The sequence below is a fragment of the Pantherophis guttatus genome, chromosome 5 (genome assembly GCF_059756535.1).
Source record: "Pantherophis guttatus breed Tessera chromosome 5, ASM5975653v1, whole genome shotgun sequence".
Lineage (NCBI taxonomy): Eukaryota > Metazoa > Chordata > Lepidosauria > Squamata > Colubridae > Pantherophis > Pantherophis guttatus.
Genome location: NC_142067.1, coordinates 13,897,313 through 13,917,015, shown reverse-complemented (window position 1 = coordinate 13,917,015; position 19,703 = coordinate 13,897,313). Strand labels below are relative to the sequence as shown.

The 19,703-nt window shown below is 42.8% G+C and overlaps 1 protein-coding gene across 1 annotated transcript in view; it reads left to right on the top strand.

Moving 5' to 3' along the window:
• The window catches only part of SESN3 (sestrin 3), a 68,860-nt gene extending 49,157 nt beyond the window's left edge, over positions 1-19,703 (top strand). The window contains exons 3-10 of the mRNA XM_034408801.3: positions 1,258-1,455; positions 3,952-4,134; positions 6,410-6,646; positions 10,034-10,172; positions 14,504-14,622; positions 16,629-16,819; positions 17,830-17,974; positions 19,012-19,703. Coding sequence (XP_034264692.1) covers positions 1,258-1,455; positions 3,952-4,134; positions 6,410-6,646; positions 10,034-10,172; positions 14,504-14,622; positions 16,629-16,819; positions 17,830-17,974; positions 19,012-19,098 — 1,299 coding nt within the window. The 3' untranslated portion in view covers positions 19,099-19,703. The remainder of the gene's footprint in view (positions 1-1,257; positions 1,456-3,951; positions 4,135-6,409; positions 6,647-10,033; positions 10,173-14,503; positions 14,623-16,628; positions 16,820-17,829; positions 17,975-19,011) is intronic.

Here is a 19,703-nt window from a genome sequence, read left to right as displayed (position 1 = left end):
TTTTTAGTGAGAAGATCAAGCTGAGGCAGGTCTGACATCAAGCCAGAACTACATTACCAATCCATCTGGAGAAATTATCTGCCATGGGGGGTTGTCCAAACTATACCTTTCTCAGCCCGATCGTGTTAAGGATCATTTTTACTTAGAAGCCTAAGTTGGGGCAGGTCTGACAATTTATCTTCAAGACTGATACTAGCTTTGTTGAACAGATTTTAGTTTAGCATTATGCTAAACCACTTAGGATAAACTACTTGGTTTCTTCCGATGGCCATCAGTGCGGCTGAAATTCTGTCGTACTATGGCTGATATTCTATATGTTTTGTTATTTTTTTTATTATTTTAGTTCTCTCTTGTTTGCATGAGAATATGCATAATTATGTATGTATGTATGTATTTTGTCATGTTTATGTAGTGTATATTACAGGTGGAGACCCTTTGAGACCTGCATGCAATGAAATTTCATTTTAATGTACAGTAGTGGCCAGAATTGTGGAAACCTTTTGGGAAAAGTGTATTTTTGAGGTTTGATGGCTAATAACACCAGTTGTTTTTTTTTAGAGTTTCAAGATAATCATGTTCCACTGCTGGAATGGCCTGGGAATAGCCCAGATCTTAACCCAATTGAAAATTTATGGAGCCAACTAAAGAAACTTGGTAGTCAGAAGCAACCCAGCAATAAAACCCAGTTAATAGAAGTATTCATTCAATCTTGGTTTCACATGATAACAGCTGCAGAACTAAAAGAGTTGGTTGACTCCATGGGAAGACATTGTAAGGCCGTCATTCATGCTAAAGGTTACTCAAATAAGTATTAACTGACATGGTGATAATTTTTGTATATCTCGTTTTTTCTACGTGTTTCACTTTTCTTCTTTATACTGTAACTGCTATTCTAATATCAAATCCTTCATAAAAATTATTGCATTACATTCTTGATTAAATTATCTTTCCATTGATATATAATTTTATGGTACTACTCAAAAACAAAGTGGTGTTATTAGCTAGTTTTAGAAACTATACTTTTCCCAAAAGGTTTCCACAATTTTGGCCACTACTGTATGCCAATTAGTGTACATTCAAAGTGACAATAAAGTTAGTCTAAGTCTCTTCACTTAATCTTATTTAAACTTCCACAGCTGCTGCTTCTTAAAGCATGTCTTGGAATAATTATTTATAACCTATAAAACTGAATCAGATCAATAATGTCTTTTTTTTTTTTTTTTTTTTTTTTTTTTTGCTTTTGAACCTTCTCTAAAGGTTATGCAAGCCAATAGTTTGAATGAACGTATGCATCTGCTGGTGGAAGAATATTCTACATCCGGTCGCCTAGACAATGTCACTCAGGTCATGAGTTTACACATTCAGTACCTGGAGTCTTTTCTCCGCAGTCAATTTTATATGTTGCGTGTGGATGGTCCTCTTCCTTTGCCCTACCGGCACTACATAGCAATCATGGTAAGCCCTGAAAAAGTCTTGATTCATCTCCCGTCATAATTACATTAGTATGTTTTCCACTAGTGTCGTAAGTTAAAGCAAGTGTCACCTGAACTGAAAGGAGATAACCCTGTCACCCACATCTAGTTGATCTTTCCTTCAAGAGCTGGACATCTATCAGCTGGACCTAAGACACACAGACACACCCACACATACCAGGGATGATAGTCACTTACCTTTGCTACCGGTTCGCAAATGCGAGTGCTGAAGAGTGTTAAAAATGGGGCGTGATGATGTCTGGGCAGGTGGCCAGAGCCTCCCACAACCCCCTGGTACCGGTTCGCCCGAACTGGATAGAACGGCTGAATACCACCACTGACACATACTATATACCTAGTCTAGAGTCATAGATGGAGTTTCTTCATTTTTAACACTTTATGGATACAGTGTGCTTTGTTCACTCAAAATGTGGTTGTGAGCTATCTATGATCATTGTGTGAGATATGTGGCCAGTAATCCATAATAATATGTGGTCAATAATCCCTTAAATCAGGAGTGTCAAACTCAATTTCATTGAGGGCCGCATCAGGGTTGTGTTTGACTTTGGGGGGCCAGGGTGGGTGTGGCCAGCTTGTGTTGGGGCCGCCCGAGCGCTCTGTCAGCAAAAACGTGCTCCCGAGCTCCATTTTCAGCTACGACGGCCTCCTGCAACCCACTGCCGGTGAAAACGGAGCTCAGGAGGGCTACACATTGCCCTCCCGAGCTCCGTTTTTGCTGGCAGAGGCACCGCGGGCTGGTCCTTCCCTGTTTCCAAGGCGGCCCCATGGGCCATATCTAAGCACCCCGTCCCCCTTCTTTAAATAATACCATCCCAAACAAGGAACTCTGAATTCTGCACTTGGAATCAATTAAAACTATAATCTATAATTTTCAAAATTTTGCAATAACTAAAATACAACATTTTCAACATTCATAAATAATTTTCCCACTAGTCAAAACTTCCTACTGCAGTACAATATATTGTTATTCTCGTGGTATTGGAAGAGTTATAGCTGAATAATACCCGTTTTCGTAAAGCCACAATGAATTCCTGGGAAAGGCAAAATTTAAGCAAATGGCTTTTATACTTAACAGCTTTGTGTCATAATTGTTGTGGCAGAGTTCTTAGTTTTGTACAGAACATTCATGCAGTGGGGACACCTAGCCTTAGCCGTTTTAGGCTTGGCTACACTCACATTCGGCATCAGCAATATACAGGTAGACCTCGACTTAACAACCAGAATGGAGCCCATAATTTCCTATGTTAGGTGAGACATTTGTTAAGTGAGTTTTCCCTCATTTTAGGACCTTTCTTGCTACAGTTGTTCAGTGAATCACTGCAGTTGTTAAGTTAGTAACAAGGTTGTTAAGTGAATCTGGCTTCCCCGTTGACTGCTTGTCAGAAGGTTGCAGAAGGACCCCGGGACCAGAGGTGGTATTTAGCCAGTTCGCACCAGTTCGCGTGAACCATTGGCAGAAATTTGGCCAAGGTCGCTGAACCGGTAGTGATGGCCAGCTGGCCACGCCCCCAAACCGGTTCCCTGGCCGCCACTTGCTCACCCCGCCCGCCATGTTCTTTGCGCATGCGCATCTCATTGCCTTGCAAGTCCAATGGGATGTGCATGTGCAAAGAACATGGCAGCGACAGCAGCAGATTTTTCCGCAACCTCCAGTACTTTTCAGCAGCCTGCGGCCAGCTGCCGCAGCTCCACAACAGCTCTCAAAGAGGCTGTTTTGCCAGCTGCTTTCCAGCAGCAGCGGCTGGCTGGGGGCGACCAAAAGCTCTAGTCAGCTTGCCTTCCCGATTCTGGACCAGCCGCTGCGGAAAGTAAGCAACCCGAACAAAGAGGCGGTGGTGGAGGAGGAAGCGGGGCTAGGGCCGGGGCTGCTAAAGGAGGGGAAACGGGGGCAACTGGCAAAGGGAGGGCGGAGGTATATAGGTGGAAATTCTAAAAATTTTCCTAGCTTTTCCTGTGGGCATGGCTAGGTGGGGATCATGTGACTGGGTGTGAGTGATGTCAAGTTGGTCACGCCCACTCAGTCACATGCCCTCCCACCTAGCCATGCCTACTGAACTGGTAGCGAAAATTTTTGAAACCCACCACTGCCCTGGACACTGCAACCATCATAAATATGAACCAGTTGCCAAGCATCTGAATTTTGATCACATGACTATGGGGATGCTGCAGTGGTCATGAGTGTGAAAAATGGTCATAAATCATTTTTTTCCCCAGTGCCATTGTAACTTCAAACAATCACTAAATTACTAAACCAACTGTTGTAAGTCGAGGTCTACCCAAATACGTTTCACACATTTTCTTTTCTGTTAAAAACAATTGCAGCGAAATTTCTCATAAGATTTTCTTGTGGAAAGATTTGAATGCAGGTTTCTCTCTTCCTTGTTTTAAAGCTATTTTTTTTTCCCTCTTACATCTGCCTATCTGTTTTCCAATCTGCCTTTTTGGGTTTTCTCCGTAGGCTGCTGCCAGGCACCAGTGTTCCTATCTAATAAATATACACGTGGAAGAGTTCCTGAAGACTGGAGGGATACCAGAATGGCTGAATGGCTTAGAATACATTCCTCAAAGGCTGAAAAATCTGAACGAAATCAACAAGCTGCTTGCACACCGACCATGGCTGGTTTCCAAAGAGCACATTCAGGTACTTTAAAAAAAAAAAAAAGAATTGGCTAGAGAAGGCAAAGCCAGATTTTCAAGCATTTGCATGTGCCAAAACTTTACAGCTCTTGCAAGGGTTTGATGGGAATGAGATCTCCTTACAACTGACTGTGAGCTCTCTGTCAACTTTCTGTAAATCAGAGTGCAGAGGAGAGCAACCAGGATGATTAGGGGATTGGAGACTAAAACATATGAAGAACGGTTGCAGGAATTGGGCATGGCTAGTCTAGTGAAGAGAAGGACCAGGGGAGACATGATAGCAGTCTTTCAATATTTGAGGGGCTGCCACAGAGAGGAGGGGGTCAAGCTATTTTCCAAAGCACCTGAAAGCCAGACAAGGAATAATGGACGGAAACTGAACAAGGAGAGATTCAACCTAGAAATAAGGAGAAATTTTCTGACAGTGAGAACAATCAATCAATGGAACAGAAGTTGCCTTCGGAAGTTGTGGGAGCTTCATCACAGGAGACTTTCAAGAAGAGATTGGACTGCCATTTGTCAGAAATGGTATAGGGCAGTGATGGCTAACCTTTTTGCTGTCACGTGCCAAAAAAGGGAGGAGCGCCGGGGGGGGTCACGCGCACCCGTGTCCACACCCATAATTCAATGCGCCCCCCCCCCTGCGCATGCAACCCCCTCCCTGCTCCCCTGCTTTTGGCACGTGATGGCACGGTAGGCCCATTTTTCACCTTCCCCAGGCTCCAGAGGCATTCTTGGAGCCTGGGGAGGGCGAAAACAGCCTCCCTTCCCCACATAGGCCCTCCAGAGGCTGGAAATGGCCTATTTCCCGACTTCCAGTGGGACCAGAAGGCCCATTTTTTGCTCTCCCCAGACTCCAGAGGCTTTCTAGGAGCCTGGGGAGAGCCAGAATGGCCTTCCCTACCCCCCGGAGGCCCTCCGGAGGCCAGAAATAGCCTGTTTCCTGACTTCTGGAAGGCCTGAAAATTAGCTGGCTGGCACACTCATGTGCACTGGAGCTGAGCTAGGGCAATGCTGGCGTGCCCACAGATATGGCTCCATGTGCCACCTGTGACACGCGTGCCATAGGTTCGCCATCACAGGTAGGGTCTCCTCCTTGGGTGGGGGTGGTTGGACTAGATGACCTACAAGGTCCCTTCCAACTCTGCTAATCTGTATCTGTATCTAAGTCAGGGAATAGAAGAGCAGTCAGAAGGAACATTTATAGATGCAGCTTCTCTCCCGTCGATACCTCCTAAAGCCGTTTTTCCTGTTTGGTTGAGGGGTTTGGGGGCTTTGTTATGAAAAGACCTGTCAGGCCATGGGGAAATCTGTTTGTTTCTTTTCAAAGGAGGAAGAGGTTTGCAAGGCATGGTTTTATCATTCCAAGTGAACAAAACTGCACCTACCGAAACTCCTCCTTGCACCTCTAAGTCATGTTGCAACGCCTGGGAAGTGATAACTCACCCCTTTCTAGAGGGAGTGAGACGGAGCCAAAAGAGAAAAGTGTTTATGCTTTTGACCTTTTTTTTCCAGAAAAGAACTGGTTCATTTTACAGTTTGTTATAAACCAGGTATGGCTTGGCTTTCTGCCAATTCCACTTGAAATTTAATATGATTAAACAGTAAAATACCTGAAAACGGGCATGCACAAGGCTAAGGCCACCCTTGCCTTTTCAATGGCACCCCAGAGGCAAGATTCCAGTAAAAGTAAATTAATTTACTTTTAAAAGCAATCTCTCTAAATAAATTACATTAATACGATTTTTAAGTTTTTTATTCACGATGCTTCCCTTTCATATATAAAAAAAAAAAAATCCTACCATCTTTGGAAGGACTGTGGCTTTGTGGATGAAATGTAGCTGAGGAACCCTTATCTATAAATATTCCATAGGAGACATAGCCAACATGCACTGTTTGAGATTTGTAACCATCATTTTTGTTCAGAATGTGGGAGCTAAGAGCCCTTGAGCTTTTCCATTTAAAAAATGAATCTGTCTGAGATATCAAACCATTTAATTACAATCCTGGTTAAGCACGAAAGAGTCTTGTTTTTCCATTTTGATTTATATTTTGCAGCGGAAAGGGTGGGAAACACGCAGTATCTCTAAATTGTGCTGCAATGATTCAAGGAGATTAGACTAGAAGGCTTTCTGGCATACTCTGGTTTTGCTGCTTCCAACTCAGAAATTAAAAACTCAGCCGAGGAAAACACATCCTGCCTGTTTCTTGTGCCTATATATAAAAAACATAAATTCACATACGTAGTGTTTTTTTTTCCCCCTCTTCTTTTGTTTCAGAAACTTGTGAAGACAGGGGAAAATAATTGGTCTCTTCCTGAACTGGTGCATGCTGTGGTCCTTTTGGCACATTATCACTCCCTGGCAAGTTTTGTTTTTGGCAGTGGCATCAATCCCGAGAGAGATTTTGGGACCTCCAACGGCTATCGCCTCATATCAGTTAACCACTTCTGCGTCTGTGATCTCGCCAATGACAACAACATTGAAAACGCAGCCCTCAAAAGTAACAGCTTTGGGGTTAGTTGTTTGAAGTTAGTTGTTCTTTTCTTGTCTCTTCTCTGACTTTTTGTTGATGTTATAAAAGCTGGCTTGGAAGGGGAGATCATTTCAGCTTGCGGTTTCCTCTGGAGTCTATCAATGCTCGGAATGCGGGAAGCAAAATGCAAACCCCAGCAGAACTAAGATCCAAGTGTTGGATGGAGAGCAGGGTCTGAAAAATCAACAGAAGTATTAGTCGTAGGGCAGTGTCAGTTCTCGGAGGAGAAAATAGCCTGGCTCGGTGGCTAAGACACTGAGCTTGTCGATCAGAAAGGTGAGCAGTTCAGCAGTTCGAATCCCTAGTATAGGTCTCCTGTATGAGCAGGGGGTTGGACTAGATGACCTCCAAGGTCCCTTCCAACTCTGCTACTGTTATTATATTGCTGGGATTCAGATGCAGACAGTTGGTAAAGATTTTGAAGAAATGACCTATTGGAAGGGAGAGGACAACATTTCCCAATAATTTTCCTTTCAAATTTCTTGGCAATAGTGATTTCCTTCTTAGACAGAAAATATCATTGAAACCCAAACTGGAAAGAAAAATAAAAGTTTTCATTAACTTTTAAAAAAAATGTTATTAATACAGATTACATAAATAAACTACAAAATAAATAGTGTAGAAAGGAAAAGAAGAAAAATAGGGAGGAAAATTAGAACATTGTAAAGAAAAAACCAAATATATAAAGAAATGAATTCCCTTTCACAACAAGTATAAACAATTTTAGTAACTTATCACCATCTCTTAAAATACAATAATCTCTTTTTCTTGTAGCTCATCTCTTATCTACTAAAAAATTCTTAGATTCCTCGCTCAATCCTCATCAGCAAAAGTCTATTAACGGGTTACCGGAAATATCAACATATCTATTTTAAGCTTGATTTTTTTAAAAAAACATTTTAAATTCATTCCTTTTAGTTGTAACAGTCTTGATCTTTAGTTCTTTCAAACTCTAATTCTAGAACTTGTTTTTTTTTTTTTCATTTTTTCCTTTGACCCTTTCACAAAATCCTTCAGAACTTTAAAAAGTATTTTTTGTAAATCCAATGTAAGAGAGTTATCCAAGCTGTTCTTTTGGTTTGCCATTTACGCATCCCCTGTAATTATTAAGACATTAGCTGGTTTCATTTGTAAATCCAGTCTAGCATCTTATTCCATATCATTCTTGTAGCTTATCATTTTTAAATCCACTTTCAGTTTGGTGTCAGTCTTATCCAGTAAAACTTGCTCTTCTTCCATAACATCTTTTAAACACAGTCTATCTACACTCTTAAAGCAGACACTCTTAAAATTGACTTCTGGGTCCATTGTTCAAAAATATCCTCCAAAACATCCAGTGTTCAAATATTCTGTCCCATTGTGTGATAACAAGTGAAATGTAAGTGTTCTTCCCTTATAATTGTAATCTTTAGTTTCTTCTGATTCCTTCTAATGTCCAAGATTCAATTTGCCATCCTATCATTTCTTTCAAGACAGCTTTTTCTAATGAGAAGGATTGTAACAATAATTTGAAAAAATTATTTCAAATCCACCATAACCCTTCATCCATTTATTACAAATTTCTGAAATCAATATTCTAATCATCCTTAAATTTATCTATGAAACTTCTTTCAAGATAGATTAAAATAGATTTACCTTGTGCATGACATCAAATTTGTGGTTCAGAAGGCTTTTAGCAGTTGAATTATAGCTAAGGAACCATTTCAAAAAGTGATTAAAAAATATGTTTCCACAAAACTTTGTGTCCATAAGGCTATATTATGGCTGTGAACTTGACGGAAATCTCTTGACTCCCAGCCATTCTAATCATGAGCAGTCCACTTATGAGGAGCTGCTGTCTGGAGTGCAAATGGGTGATCCCATAATCTCTCCTTTATCAGAAGCTTCGTTAGCCAGAAACCCCCCATCTGGTCCCCAATCTGTTCCAGATGCTTTAATTTGGATTTTTGCATGAAGCGGAAATTTGAATCCAGTAGCCTAAATTGTATTTTCAGCTCTTTAACTCTTTTCTTAATAACTTGTCTACTATGGCTAGGAAAGAATACAATTGCCCCTCCAATTAATTTAGCCAGGAATCTCCAAAGAATACAATTGCCCCTCCAAATCTCCAAAAAATACAATTGCCCCTGCAATTAATTTAGCCAGGAATAGAACATAAGTATCCCTCTGCCCCCCAAAAAACTTTGGTGAGTATAAAGTATAAAAAGCAGAATAGCCATATAGAATAGAATATAGAATAGGGATGAGCTGCCATCACACTCTCCATCTCCTGCTGACCCAGCTGTTTGAAAGAGGGCAACCATGGGTAGGTAGATGGACACCATGTCAGTGGGCAAGTTAATGGGCACATGAAAGAACCCGTCCCCCACAAACTGGTGTCCCCCGGGCAAGAGTGGTGTCACTGTTTAAACCTTTCAACCTGGAAGCGCTTCGGTGCTCCCGACACGAATGTAATAGTAGTACTGTGTTTCCCCAAAAATAAGACAGGGTCTTATATTAATTTTTGCTCCAAAAGATGCATTAGGGCTTATTTTCTGGTTAGGTCTTATTTTTGGGGAAATACAGTACTAAATGCACCCATCTGACTGACAATCTTAACTGGGGCTTATTTTGGGGGGTAGGGCTTATATTATGAGCATCCTGAAAAATCATGCTAGGACTTATTTTCCAGTTGGGTCTTATTTTAGAGGAAACAGGATAGTAGAATAGTAAGCAAAAATTACCATATTTTTCAGAGTATAAGACGCTCCAGAGTATAAGATGCACCTGAGGTTTGGGAGAGGAAAATAAGAAAACAAAAATTCTGCCTCTGCCTACCAGCATCCATTGGTATTCATCTGGCTAGTGTCCTTAGCAAACAGCCTAGTCAGCTTCAGCACATTAGCCTGATTCAGCACAAGCAGTTGATTGACGGGTAGATCGGCCTCCCGGAATACCCCCAATCAGCTGTTCCCAGAGATGAACTTTAGCAACAGGTTCGCTGGTTGTGAGACTCACTACACTCGCATGCGCCTCGTTGGGGCAGATACGCAGTTTCAAAAATTCAGCTGATTGTCGCAGGACGCTCCAGTGAGTCCAGCGGGGGAAGCCCAGAATCAGTCTGACAAGGCAGCAGCTGTTCCAGGTTGCCATTTGGCCTCTGTGCCTTGCCTTTTCACTTCCAAAAGCTCCGTTTGAGAGGCTACCTTTGAGGGGACGGGTGGAGGCCGAAGGGTGGGCAGGGCTACATTTGGTGTATAAGACGCACTGAAATTTTCACCCTCTTTTAGGGGGGAAAAAGTGTGTCTTATACTCAAAAAATATGGTAGTTTCATCTCAAAAAAGAATCAATAACTGGTAACATTCTTCCACCTTGTGGTCTGTTTTAGCTCTCCGATTCATTAAGTGAGCTGGAGGCCTTGATGGACAGAATGAAGAGGCTGCAAGAGGAGGACGAGGCTTCCCCAGAAGAAATGGATACACGCTTTGAGAAAGAAAAATCAGAGAGCCTACTAGTTGTTACTGAAGGTATTACCCTCTGTGTGCTCCAGTGGAGCTCCTTTCATAATTCAGATCAGTTCCCTGCATTAAATAAAATCAAGCTAAACTATAGATGCATTTCTCACTTGCTGGAGGTTGTTCTGACATGCAGGGAAATCTGCTTTCTTCAGACTCGGAGTATTTCTAAGTGGGACACTCTTTGCATGTTCCCCTTAACACTGGCAATAAATCTTTAATCATAAAAAAAAAAAATCTGGAAGGCTTTAGCTCATCTTCTCTCTCTGACATGCTAACTTTGCAAAAAGAAAATGAAAACGAAATTAAAAGGTGTATGAAGAGTCTTGGAATGTTCAAATAGCTAATTCATCACTGGGAATATGAAATGACATATTCAAATAAAATAAAATAAAATAAAAGCTTTGCCCCAGGTAACTCAGTGAAATCTTGGAGACTTTAGTGCAGTATTTCCCAACCTCAGCAACTTCGAGATGTGTGAATTTCAACTCCTGGAATTCCCCAGGCAGTCATGTAACCCCTTTGCTCTGCGAACTGCATTGGGTGCCAGTTTGCTTCCAGGTCCAATTCAAGGTGTTGCTTATGACCTTTAAAGCCCCTACATGTCATGGGGCCCAGGCTACCTAGGGAACCATCTTCGCCCCATTGCATCAGCCTGTCCCACCCAGTCAGGCAGGGAAGGTATGTTGCTGAGTTGAAGCATTCCAACTGGTGGAGTCCAAGAAAAAGGCCTTCTTTGCCATCACCTCTGCCCTGTGAATTATTATTCCCCTGGAGATGAGGCAGGCCCCTACTGTCCTGGACCTCCCAAAAGGAGTGAAACATGGCTCTAAGGCAGGGGTGGGCTTCAAAAATTTTAGCAAGGGGTTCTCTGCCCGGTTGCTGGAGGGGCGTGGCCATGGTGGGCATGGCCTAGTCAGCCTCCTGCACCACGGCTAGGGGGCTGTTTTTCCCTCCCTGGGCTTCGGGGGCTTTCCTCGAGCCTCCAGGAGGATGAAAATGGCCTCCCCAGGCTCCGGAGGCTACCTGTACTTCTGGTAGGCCTGTTTTTCGCCCTCCCCAAGCCTCCACGCATGCCCTGCACTTACCTGCATCCAAAACAGGCTACGTGGGGACTCCGGGAGTCCCGAACTGCACAGAATCTTAGAGGTTCTCCCGAACCCCTGCGAAACCCCAGCAGCCCACCCCTGCTCCTTGGGTGCGGAGTGCGGAGGAACATACAGCCATGGGGCTGGTTAGCAGCCTGAAAGCACTTCCCTCGCCTTTAAATGCATTTTTAAGTGCTTTAATCAACCTTGACTTCTTTTTTTAAAAAATCTAACTTTTATATACTTTTTTATTTTTTAATATTCTGCGAGGGAGATGGAGTGCTTTCAAAATGTGGTAAATAAATAAATGTACAGCAAAGATAGGAATTTTTTCCCCTCAGTGAAGCGGTACACGTCTTTCAGCTAAATTTTCAGCCCTTAATAGAATAACGGAATTGGACGGGCCTTGGAGGTCTTCTGGTCCAACCTCCTGCTCAGACAGGAAACCCTATACCAGTGATGGCTAACCTTTTTGCCATCACGTGCCAAAAGCGAGGGGAGCACAGGGGTGTCGTGCGCACGCGTCCCCACACCCATAATTCAATGTCCCCCACCCCCCGCACATGCACGTGCGACCCCCCCCCCATATGCAACTCTTGCTTTTGGCACGTGATGGCATGGTGGGCCCGATAGGCCTGTTTTTCACCCTCCCCAGGCTCCAAAGGCTTTCTTGGAGCCTGGTGAGGGAGAAAACGGCCTTCCCCATCCCCCTGGAGGCCCTCCGGAGACTGGAAACGGCCCATTTCCCGACTTCCGGTGGGCCCCGAAGGCCCAAAAATCAGCTGGCCAGCGCGCACATATGCGCTGGAGCTGAGCTAGGCAACACTCGCGTGCCCACAGATATGGCTCCGCGTGCCACCTGTGGCACTCGTGCCATAGGTTCGCCATCACGGCCCTATACCATTTCAGACAAATGGTTGGTCCAGTTTCTTCTTAAAAACCTCCAGTGATGGAGCACCCACAACTTCTGAAGGCAAGACATTCCACCGATTAATTGTTCTCACTCTCAGGAAATTTCTCCTTAGTTCTAGCTTGGGTTCTCTCTGTTTCCATTGCAAAGGATCCGAACTGATTGCTTGTAAGGATCTTTTGAATTGAAGACTGGGTGCTTGAAGTTTACCTTCCTAGGCCGTGGCCACCTTGGAAATGCTTCTTGTGGTTAAATTCATGTTATACAGGCTTAAAAACAGAGGACTTGCCAAAGCTGAGCAAATGGGTGAGAAGGCAGAAAGATGATTTAGCATTTTAATTCGGGTTAGGTTAGACAAATTATGCTCACAGCCCCCAGGCATTTGCTGAATGGGGAGTTTGGCCTGGCATTTTATTTGAATGTGAAGTCACTTCACTTCCTCCAACAGAGTTCTGTGCCAGTTCTTAAACCTGGACATCCACCCAATATTTAAACATCAACTCCCTCAATCTCTTAGCTAGCATGTTCAGTGTTGCGAATTCTGAGAAATAAAATCTACATTTAATTTAATTTAATTTAATTAATCATATTTCTATGCCGCCCAACTCCCAAGGGACTCTGGGCGGCTTACAACAAAAATAATACAAACAATGAACATATATTTTTTTAAAAAAAACATTATAAAAGCATTTTAAAAACATTAAAAACACATGCACACCATCCATGGCCAGATCTCGCAAGATTGAACAGCGAGATCAACGGCCCCAGGCGGAAAAGCCAGGTCTTCACCGCTTTCCAGAAGGCCAATAGGTCTTCTACATATGTAGAAGACGCGTCAGATGGAGAAAGCTGGGCTAGTGGGACGAAGGAGAAAAATCTAGGCTTTCAATTATTGTAGAATAAAACATTCTCACATTCTTCCTAGGATCACAGAAGCTCTTATAAGGGAGCTACCTATGCTGACATCTTTGTGATGCACAAATTATTGCAGTTAGTCCTTGACTTAGAACAATTCATTTAGTGACTGTTTGAAATTATAATGGCCCTGAAATTCACTTAACAAATGTCTCATTTAGCAACAGAAATGTTGGTCTCTCAATTGTGATTATAAGTCAAGGACTGCTGTACAGTGGCTAACACAATAGAAAAATCCAGCCAAGCATCTGGAAAAGCTGCATTTTGTACCCCTGCACTGTGCATATTTTTTAAAAAATAATGTTTTTGAAGCAAATTATCTCATACAGTAAACATTTTTTATACCACTCAGAATGGAAAAGGAAGAAAAGGATATAGGTTGCAAAGACAAGGCCGATAGTGACTCTTTTACTGCTTAGTTTCTGCTTTTAATAACAAGTTTGGGTTGTTGTTGTCTTTTTTAAATGCTGTCACAGACTTCCTGTTTCAAAAGAGATGGCAGGAATCAGTCACAAAACAAAAAAGTAATTCAAGGCTTGACAACTTCTGATTTCTTAAACTGCATTAAGAAACTATTTGGATGCTTGCCAATGAGGTTTCTTCCCACATACTTATGTTTTAATTGGCTAATGAGCCAGAATAAAAAAAATAAAGGTGGCCTTGTAAATAGCTGGGCGAACTGAAGGGTTTCTTTTTAATGTGGCTACTAAGAGACACAGAGCAGGTTCCCCACCCAATTTCATTAGGATGCCTGGGAGTCAGCCCAGATGGGGAATCAAGATAATTTGCAAACACCTTTGCAGCAGTCAACCTTCCAGAAAGGGTATTTAGCAAACTTAAATCCTTTGAACGTTTAGTTGGCAGAGAGGAGAAAATGATGGAGGGTTTCTTGGTAAGAGAGATGCCCTGCCTTTAATTGTTGGTACTGGTAATCCTCCACTTACAACCCTTTGTTTAATGACTGTCTGAAGTTACAACAGCATTGAAAAAGTGACTTACGACCCGTCCTTGCCCTTAAGACCATCGCAACATCCTTGTAATCACGTGATCAAAATAAGGGTGCTTAGCAGTTGGCATGTATTTATAGTAGTTGCAATACCCAGGGGTCATGTGATCACTATTTGTGACCTTCCGCCCTTTCTTTAATTTATTGAGGTCTCTTTTAAAATATTCCTACTTTGCAGCACATGTCAAAACAACATCTCTAACTGAGATGTGACCAACTATGTTTTTGCTTCATAGCGTTAGATGTAGCTCAGACAGTAACAGTTCCCTTTCTAAAATAGGAAGTTAGATTAGGTTGGGGGAAGCCAATGGGGAACCAACCCCGGGCTTATGCCCCATTTGTTAACCTACAATTGTTTTGAGATGAATCCGATGAGGAAAAAAAAAAGGTATATTTTACTATCTGCTGTCCTTTTCTTTAATAGCGTTCGATGACGAATTAATTTCCGTGGGTGATGTTTCCTGCTATGTTGAAGACCCCGGGTTTGGTTACAAAGATTTTGCAAGACGGGGAGAAGATCATCTCCCAACATTTCGAGCCCAGGTAACTCTTACGTGACATGTGTAACTTATGGATGGAGAACCAAAATAAGAAGTAAAGATGGCAGCCTCTTGTCAGCCCTAAGTTTTTTGGAGTGAGCATCCTTGGGCTTTTGTTCAAAATGACTCTGAACACAGGAAAGCTGTTCTATCCAGGCCAGAATTGAAAGCTCCTTTCTGAAACGTAACACTAGGAATCCTCCCAGCCTTACCTAGAGATGCCTGGGGTGGTCCTTGTGATTTTTTGGCATGCACTGTGTTCTCTGTCTGTGATTAATAGATTCTTAAAGAGGCATTATTGTTGGAGCAAATATATCTCAAAGGATTCTAAAATAAATTAACGTAAGGAAACCAAGTTCCCTTTTTTTCCTCCAACAATGAATTCATTCATTTACTGATGAAACTTAAGATCTTTCTCCAAACAAATTAGAACAACTTCCAGGGAGCAACCAACATTATTTATTTATTTATTTTATATCCAATTTATATACCGCCCTTCTCCCTGAGGACTCAGGGCGGTGTACAGCCGAATAAAAACATAAATTTTAAACATTAAAATAGTATTAAAAGAATATATATAAATTTGGCCCCGTAATTTAAAAACAATAACAAACCAATTTAAAACATTTTTACAAAGTTAAGCCAGCCCGGCTTGCTGAAAAAAGAAGGTTTTAAGGGCACGGCGGAAGGCACCTACATAAACAGGTAGTCCTTGACTTACGACCACAATTGAGCCCAAAATTTCTGTTGCTGAGTGAGACATTTGTTAAGTGAGTTTTGCCCCATTTTACGACCTTTCTGGCCACAGTTGCTAAGTGAATCACCGCAATTGATAAGTTAGTACCATGGTTGTTAAGTGAATCTAGCTACCCCATTGATTTTGCTTGTCAAAAGGTAGATCACATGACCTTGGGCCATAGCAATGGTCATAAGTATGAATCAGTTGCCAAGCATCTGAATTTTGATCACGTGATCATGGGGCTGCTACAAAGGTCATAAGTGTAAAACATGGTCATAAGTCACTTTTTTCAGTGCAGTTGTAACTTTAAATGGTCACTAAAGGACTACCTGTACCAGAACTGTTTAGGTCGGGTGTCGGCAACCTGTGGCTCCAGAGCCGCATGTGGCTCTTTCATCCCTCTGCTGCGGCTCCCTGTCGTGGCAGAGGGATAAAAGAGCTGTCGCCCTGTTGTGGCGGTGGTGATGGGCAGAGCCTTAGTTCAGGAGCAAAGGGCCCCTGCACTTGCCTTTGCGCAAAGCAGCATTCCGCCTTCTTCGCGGTGCATTTGCTCTTGCCGCTCTCGCAGCACAGTAAAATTTAGCACACTTCACAATGGAGAGGGGGTCCCCTCCTCCTGGAGCCCATTATGACACCTGCCCCACTCGCCCCTGGCAAGAGCAGCGTCATCGTGGGCTCGGTCCCACCTCCCAGATGTCAGTTGCTATTCCTGCAGAGCTGCCAATGTTTTGATGCCCCACCTCCCTGCTGCCCAGCTGGTCTTTGGCGTGCTGCTCCTGGGCTCTTCGGCCTCCGGACATCAGATTCCCACCACCCAGCATCAATTCAGGGGTTCCTTCCCCCACACCCAAGGGAGAAGGAGAGGGAAAGAGAGAGAGAGAGAGAGAGGGAGAAGGAGATGGAGGGGTGGAAGAGAGAGAGAGCCACAAAATCTGGGAAGGCATGGCTGGGGGGTCATGTACCCTGTTTCCCTCAAAATAAGACATCCCCCAATCGGGCTTTTGAGCGCATGGCAATAAGGCCAAGCGCTTATTTCAGGGTTCAAAAAAAATATATAAGACAGGGTCTTATTTTCGGGGAAACACGGTAACTGGGTGAGTGACGTTGAGTTGGCCAGGCCCACCCAAGTTTTGTGGCTCCCAATGTTTTCTTTTCTGTGGGAAATGGGTCCAAATGGCTGTTTGAGTGTTTAAGATTGCAAACCCCTGGTTTAGGTGTAGAAAAGGACTGCTGAACCGTAAACAAATTGGTGGAATTCATTTCTTTTATAGGACTACACTTGGGAAAATCATGGATTCTCCCTTGTGAACAGACTGTATTCTGATATTGGCCATCTCCTGGACGAGAAATTTCGGATGGTCTACAACCTCACCTACAATACCATGGCCAGCCATGAAGATGTTGACACCACTATGTTAAGAAGAGCTTTATTTAATTACGTTCACTGTATGTTTGGAATCAGGTAGGTTATTCACCTGGCTGGGATAATGGATGCATTCCATAGTTTCCGGACTTGTAATAGTTACACTCTACAATCAGCGGATGTTATGTATTGTAGTTAAACAGTACTTTTATGTTTGAAAAATTAAATATGATGCAATAGAGGCAATTATAACCATAATCATAAATATTACCCTCTGAGCGAGAGAACCTCAGTATATGTTAACTTGCATTCTCCTGAATACGAGATAGAAAGGCATAAATTACTATGCATTTATAATGAAAGAACACAAATAAACACAGTCAAAAGTAATATGATGGCATTCACTCTAGATATGGTAAAATCCAGCTACTATTTGTTTGTTTGTTTTCCCAAGAACTGAAGAAACGCTGTAGAATAAGGAAGCTTTCTTTTTCCATTTAGGGGCGGAGTAAATATGATGTTAACTATGCATTGTTATTTAATACTGGTAGTCCCCGACTTATGATCACAACTGAGTCCCCAAATTTCTGTTGCTAATTGCTCTGAAGCAGTTGTTGAGTGAGTTTTGCCCCCATTTTACATCCTTTCCTGCCACAATTGTTAAGTGAATCACTTGCATTTGTTAAATAAGCAACATGGTTGTTAAGTGAATCAGGCTTCCCCGTCAACTTTGCTTGTCAGAGGGTTGCACATGGTGATCACAGGACCCCGGGACACTGCAACCGTCATAAATATGAGGCAGCTGAAGTTGTGAATTCAATTCCTAATGATGTTCTCTCCATTCTAGCAAAATACGCTGGGTGAATTTGATCCTAAGGTTTTTTTTAATGAAAATTGGCTTTTTTCAAAGGCGTTTCAGGGTTAAAGGTTTGACAAAGCTAATTAAACTTACATGATACTGGAACGGTAAGATTCACAATCAGGCATTTTTATCCTGATGCGCAGTTTGAAGGGATTTTCCAAAACCCCCATCTCCCCCCCCCCAAAAAAAGGAAAATAATTGCTTTTTAAAAATATCACATGCTCAGAAAATCTTAAATCTCATTTAGATACGATGACTATGATTATGGCGAAGTTAATCAACTACTTGAACGGAACCTGAAGATTTACATTAAGACCGTGACCTGCTACCCAGAGAGAACTACCAAGCGCATGTATGACAGCTACTGGCGCCAGTTCAAGCACTCAGAAAAAGTGAGTCCCTCAAACTCAGGATGTTGAACTGGATTTCTTTGAGAGCCGGATTAACATTGTAGTTCTCCTCCACGGGCCGGGGGGGGAGACATGACGGACACCTCCTGCAGTACCTTGCCGGCCAAAATGGGCCTCACAGGGGCCCCGTGTGGCCCGTTTTCGGCCGGCAGAGTGCTGCAGGAGGCCATGGAGGCCAAAAACAAGGCATGGATAGGTATCTGGGAACACTCAGCTGGTGCTCTTTCATTTCAACAGGTAAAAACTATTGAGGAAAGGTTTATCTCTAACACATTCAAACTCTGAGCCATGTGAGGCCTTATGAATCATAAGCATCTCCAATTGCACATGGAAACCTATTGGTATCCAAGGTGTAAAGTAGAATACATCTCCAGATAGAATAGGTCATTCATTTAAACCTCACCTCTTGAAAAATCAAGCACCTCTTTGAGAAACATTCTTAACACTATGAACAGCTCTCTAGCAATAGCATTTAGACTTATATACCGCTTTACGGTGCTTTACAGCCCTCTCTAAGCGGTTTACAGAGTTAGCATATTGCCTCCAACAATTTGGGTCCTCATTTTACCCACCTCGGAAGGATGGAAGGCTGAGTCAACCTTGAGCCTGGTGAGATTTGAACTGCCAATTGCAGGTAGCCAGCAGGCAGCAGGCAGCAGAAGTAGCCTATAGTACCACACTCTAACCACTGCGCCTATATCCATATATTACCAATTTGTTTGTCTCAAAGGTGCTTTTTCAAAAGGCAACTGGACTGTTTTATTTTGAGGAAGAAAAAGGAGACTTTTCGCTTCTCCTCCAAGAAGCATCATCAGTTCTGATGGTGGTGGGATGGAAGCCTTCTTTACATCCCCCCACCATCACGACTGATGAAGCTTCTTGGAGGAGAAGCAAAAAAAAAAAAAAAAAAAAAACCCCAGTCCAGTTGCTTTTTGAAAAAGCACCTTTGAGACAACTATGCCCCAGATGACTGAGAAATCTCCATAGACATTTACCAATTTGCTTCACTATTTCCTTAGGTCCACGTGAATCTTCTCCTGATGGAGGCTCGCATGCAGGCTGAGCTGCTCTACGCCTTCCGTGCCATCACCCGTCACTTGACCTGACGGGCCCAACGTGGTCGTAGGAGCCAAGCTTCCAAATGAGACGAGCAGTAAAATGCTCCCCTTTTTGGGGTGGCATCAGGCCTATTGGATTCCGTAGTGTTGAAAGCTGAAGCTGTGTGTCTGGCAGCTGTTTACCGTGCAATGATCTCTCGCTTTTTTTCTCTGTCCCGTCTATCTCTTTCTTGATGCTTAACTTTACTAGCAATCGCAAAGATAACACTTGTGGAATGCTTCTCCTGAAGCGGTTTCCCGTTGAAGTATTGCTCGCAAACTCCTAAGCTGGTTTGCTATCTCTGATCCTTTGCTGTGTGTTTTTTTTCTTCCCCTCGCGCTATAGTTATAGTTGAGGTTCCAACTATCGCACCCGGCCTCTCCTGTAGACGGTATCGTGCAGGGGATTTGTCTTGTCTCTTCTCCCCTCTTTCTTTCAGCTCTTTCTGGAATATTAACATGCCGTTTCCCTTAATACGGTGTACGCTACGTTTCAAGCTGAATTGCTCAGTTAGCTTGTTCTCGCATAACTCCCAAGAAATGTTAATTCTTCGGCGGTAGTTTGGAGGTCGTGTGGAAATGAATGCAACTATTGTGTTTGCCTTTTTTTTTTT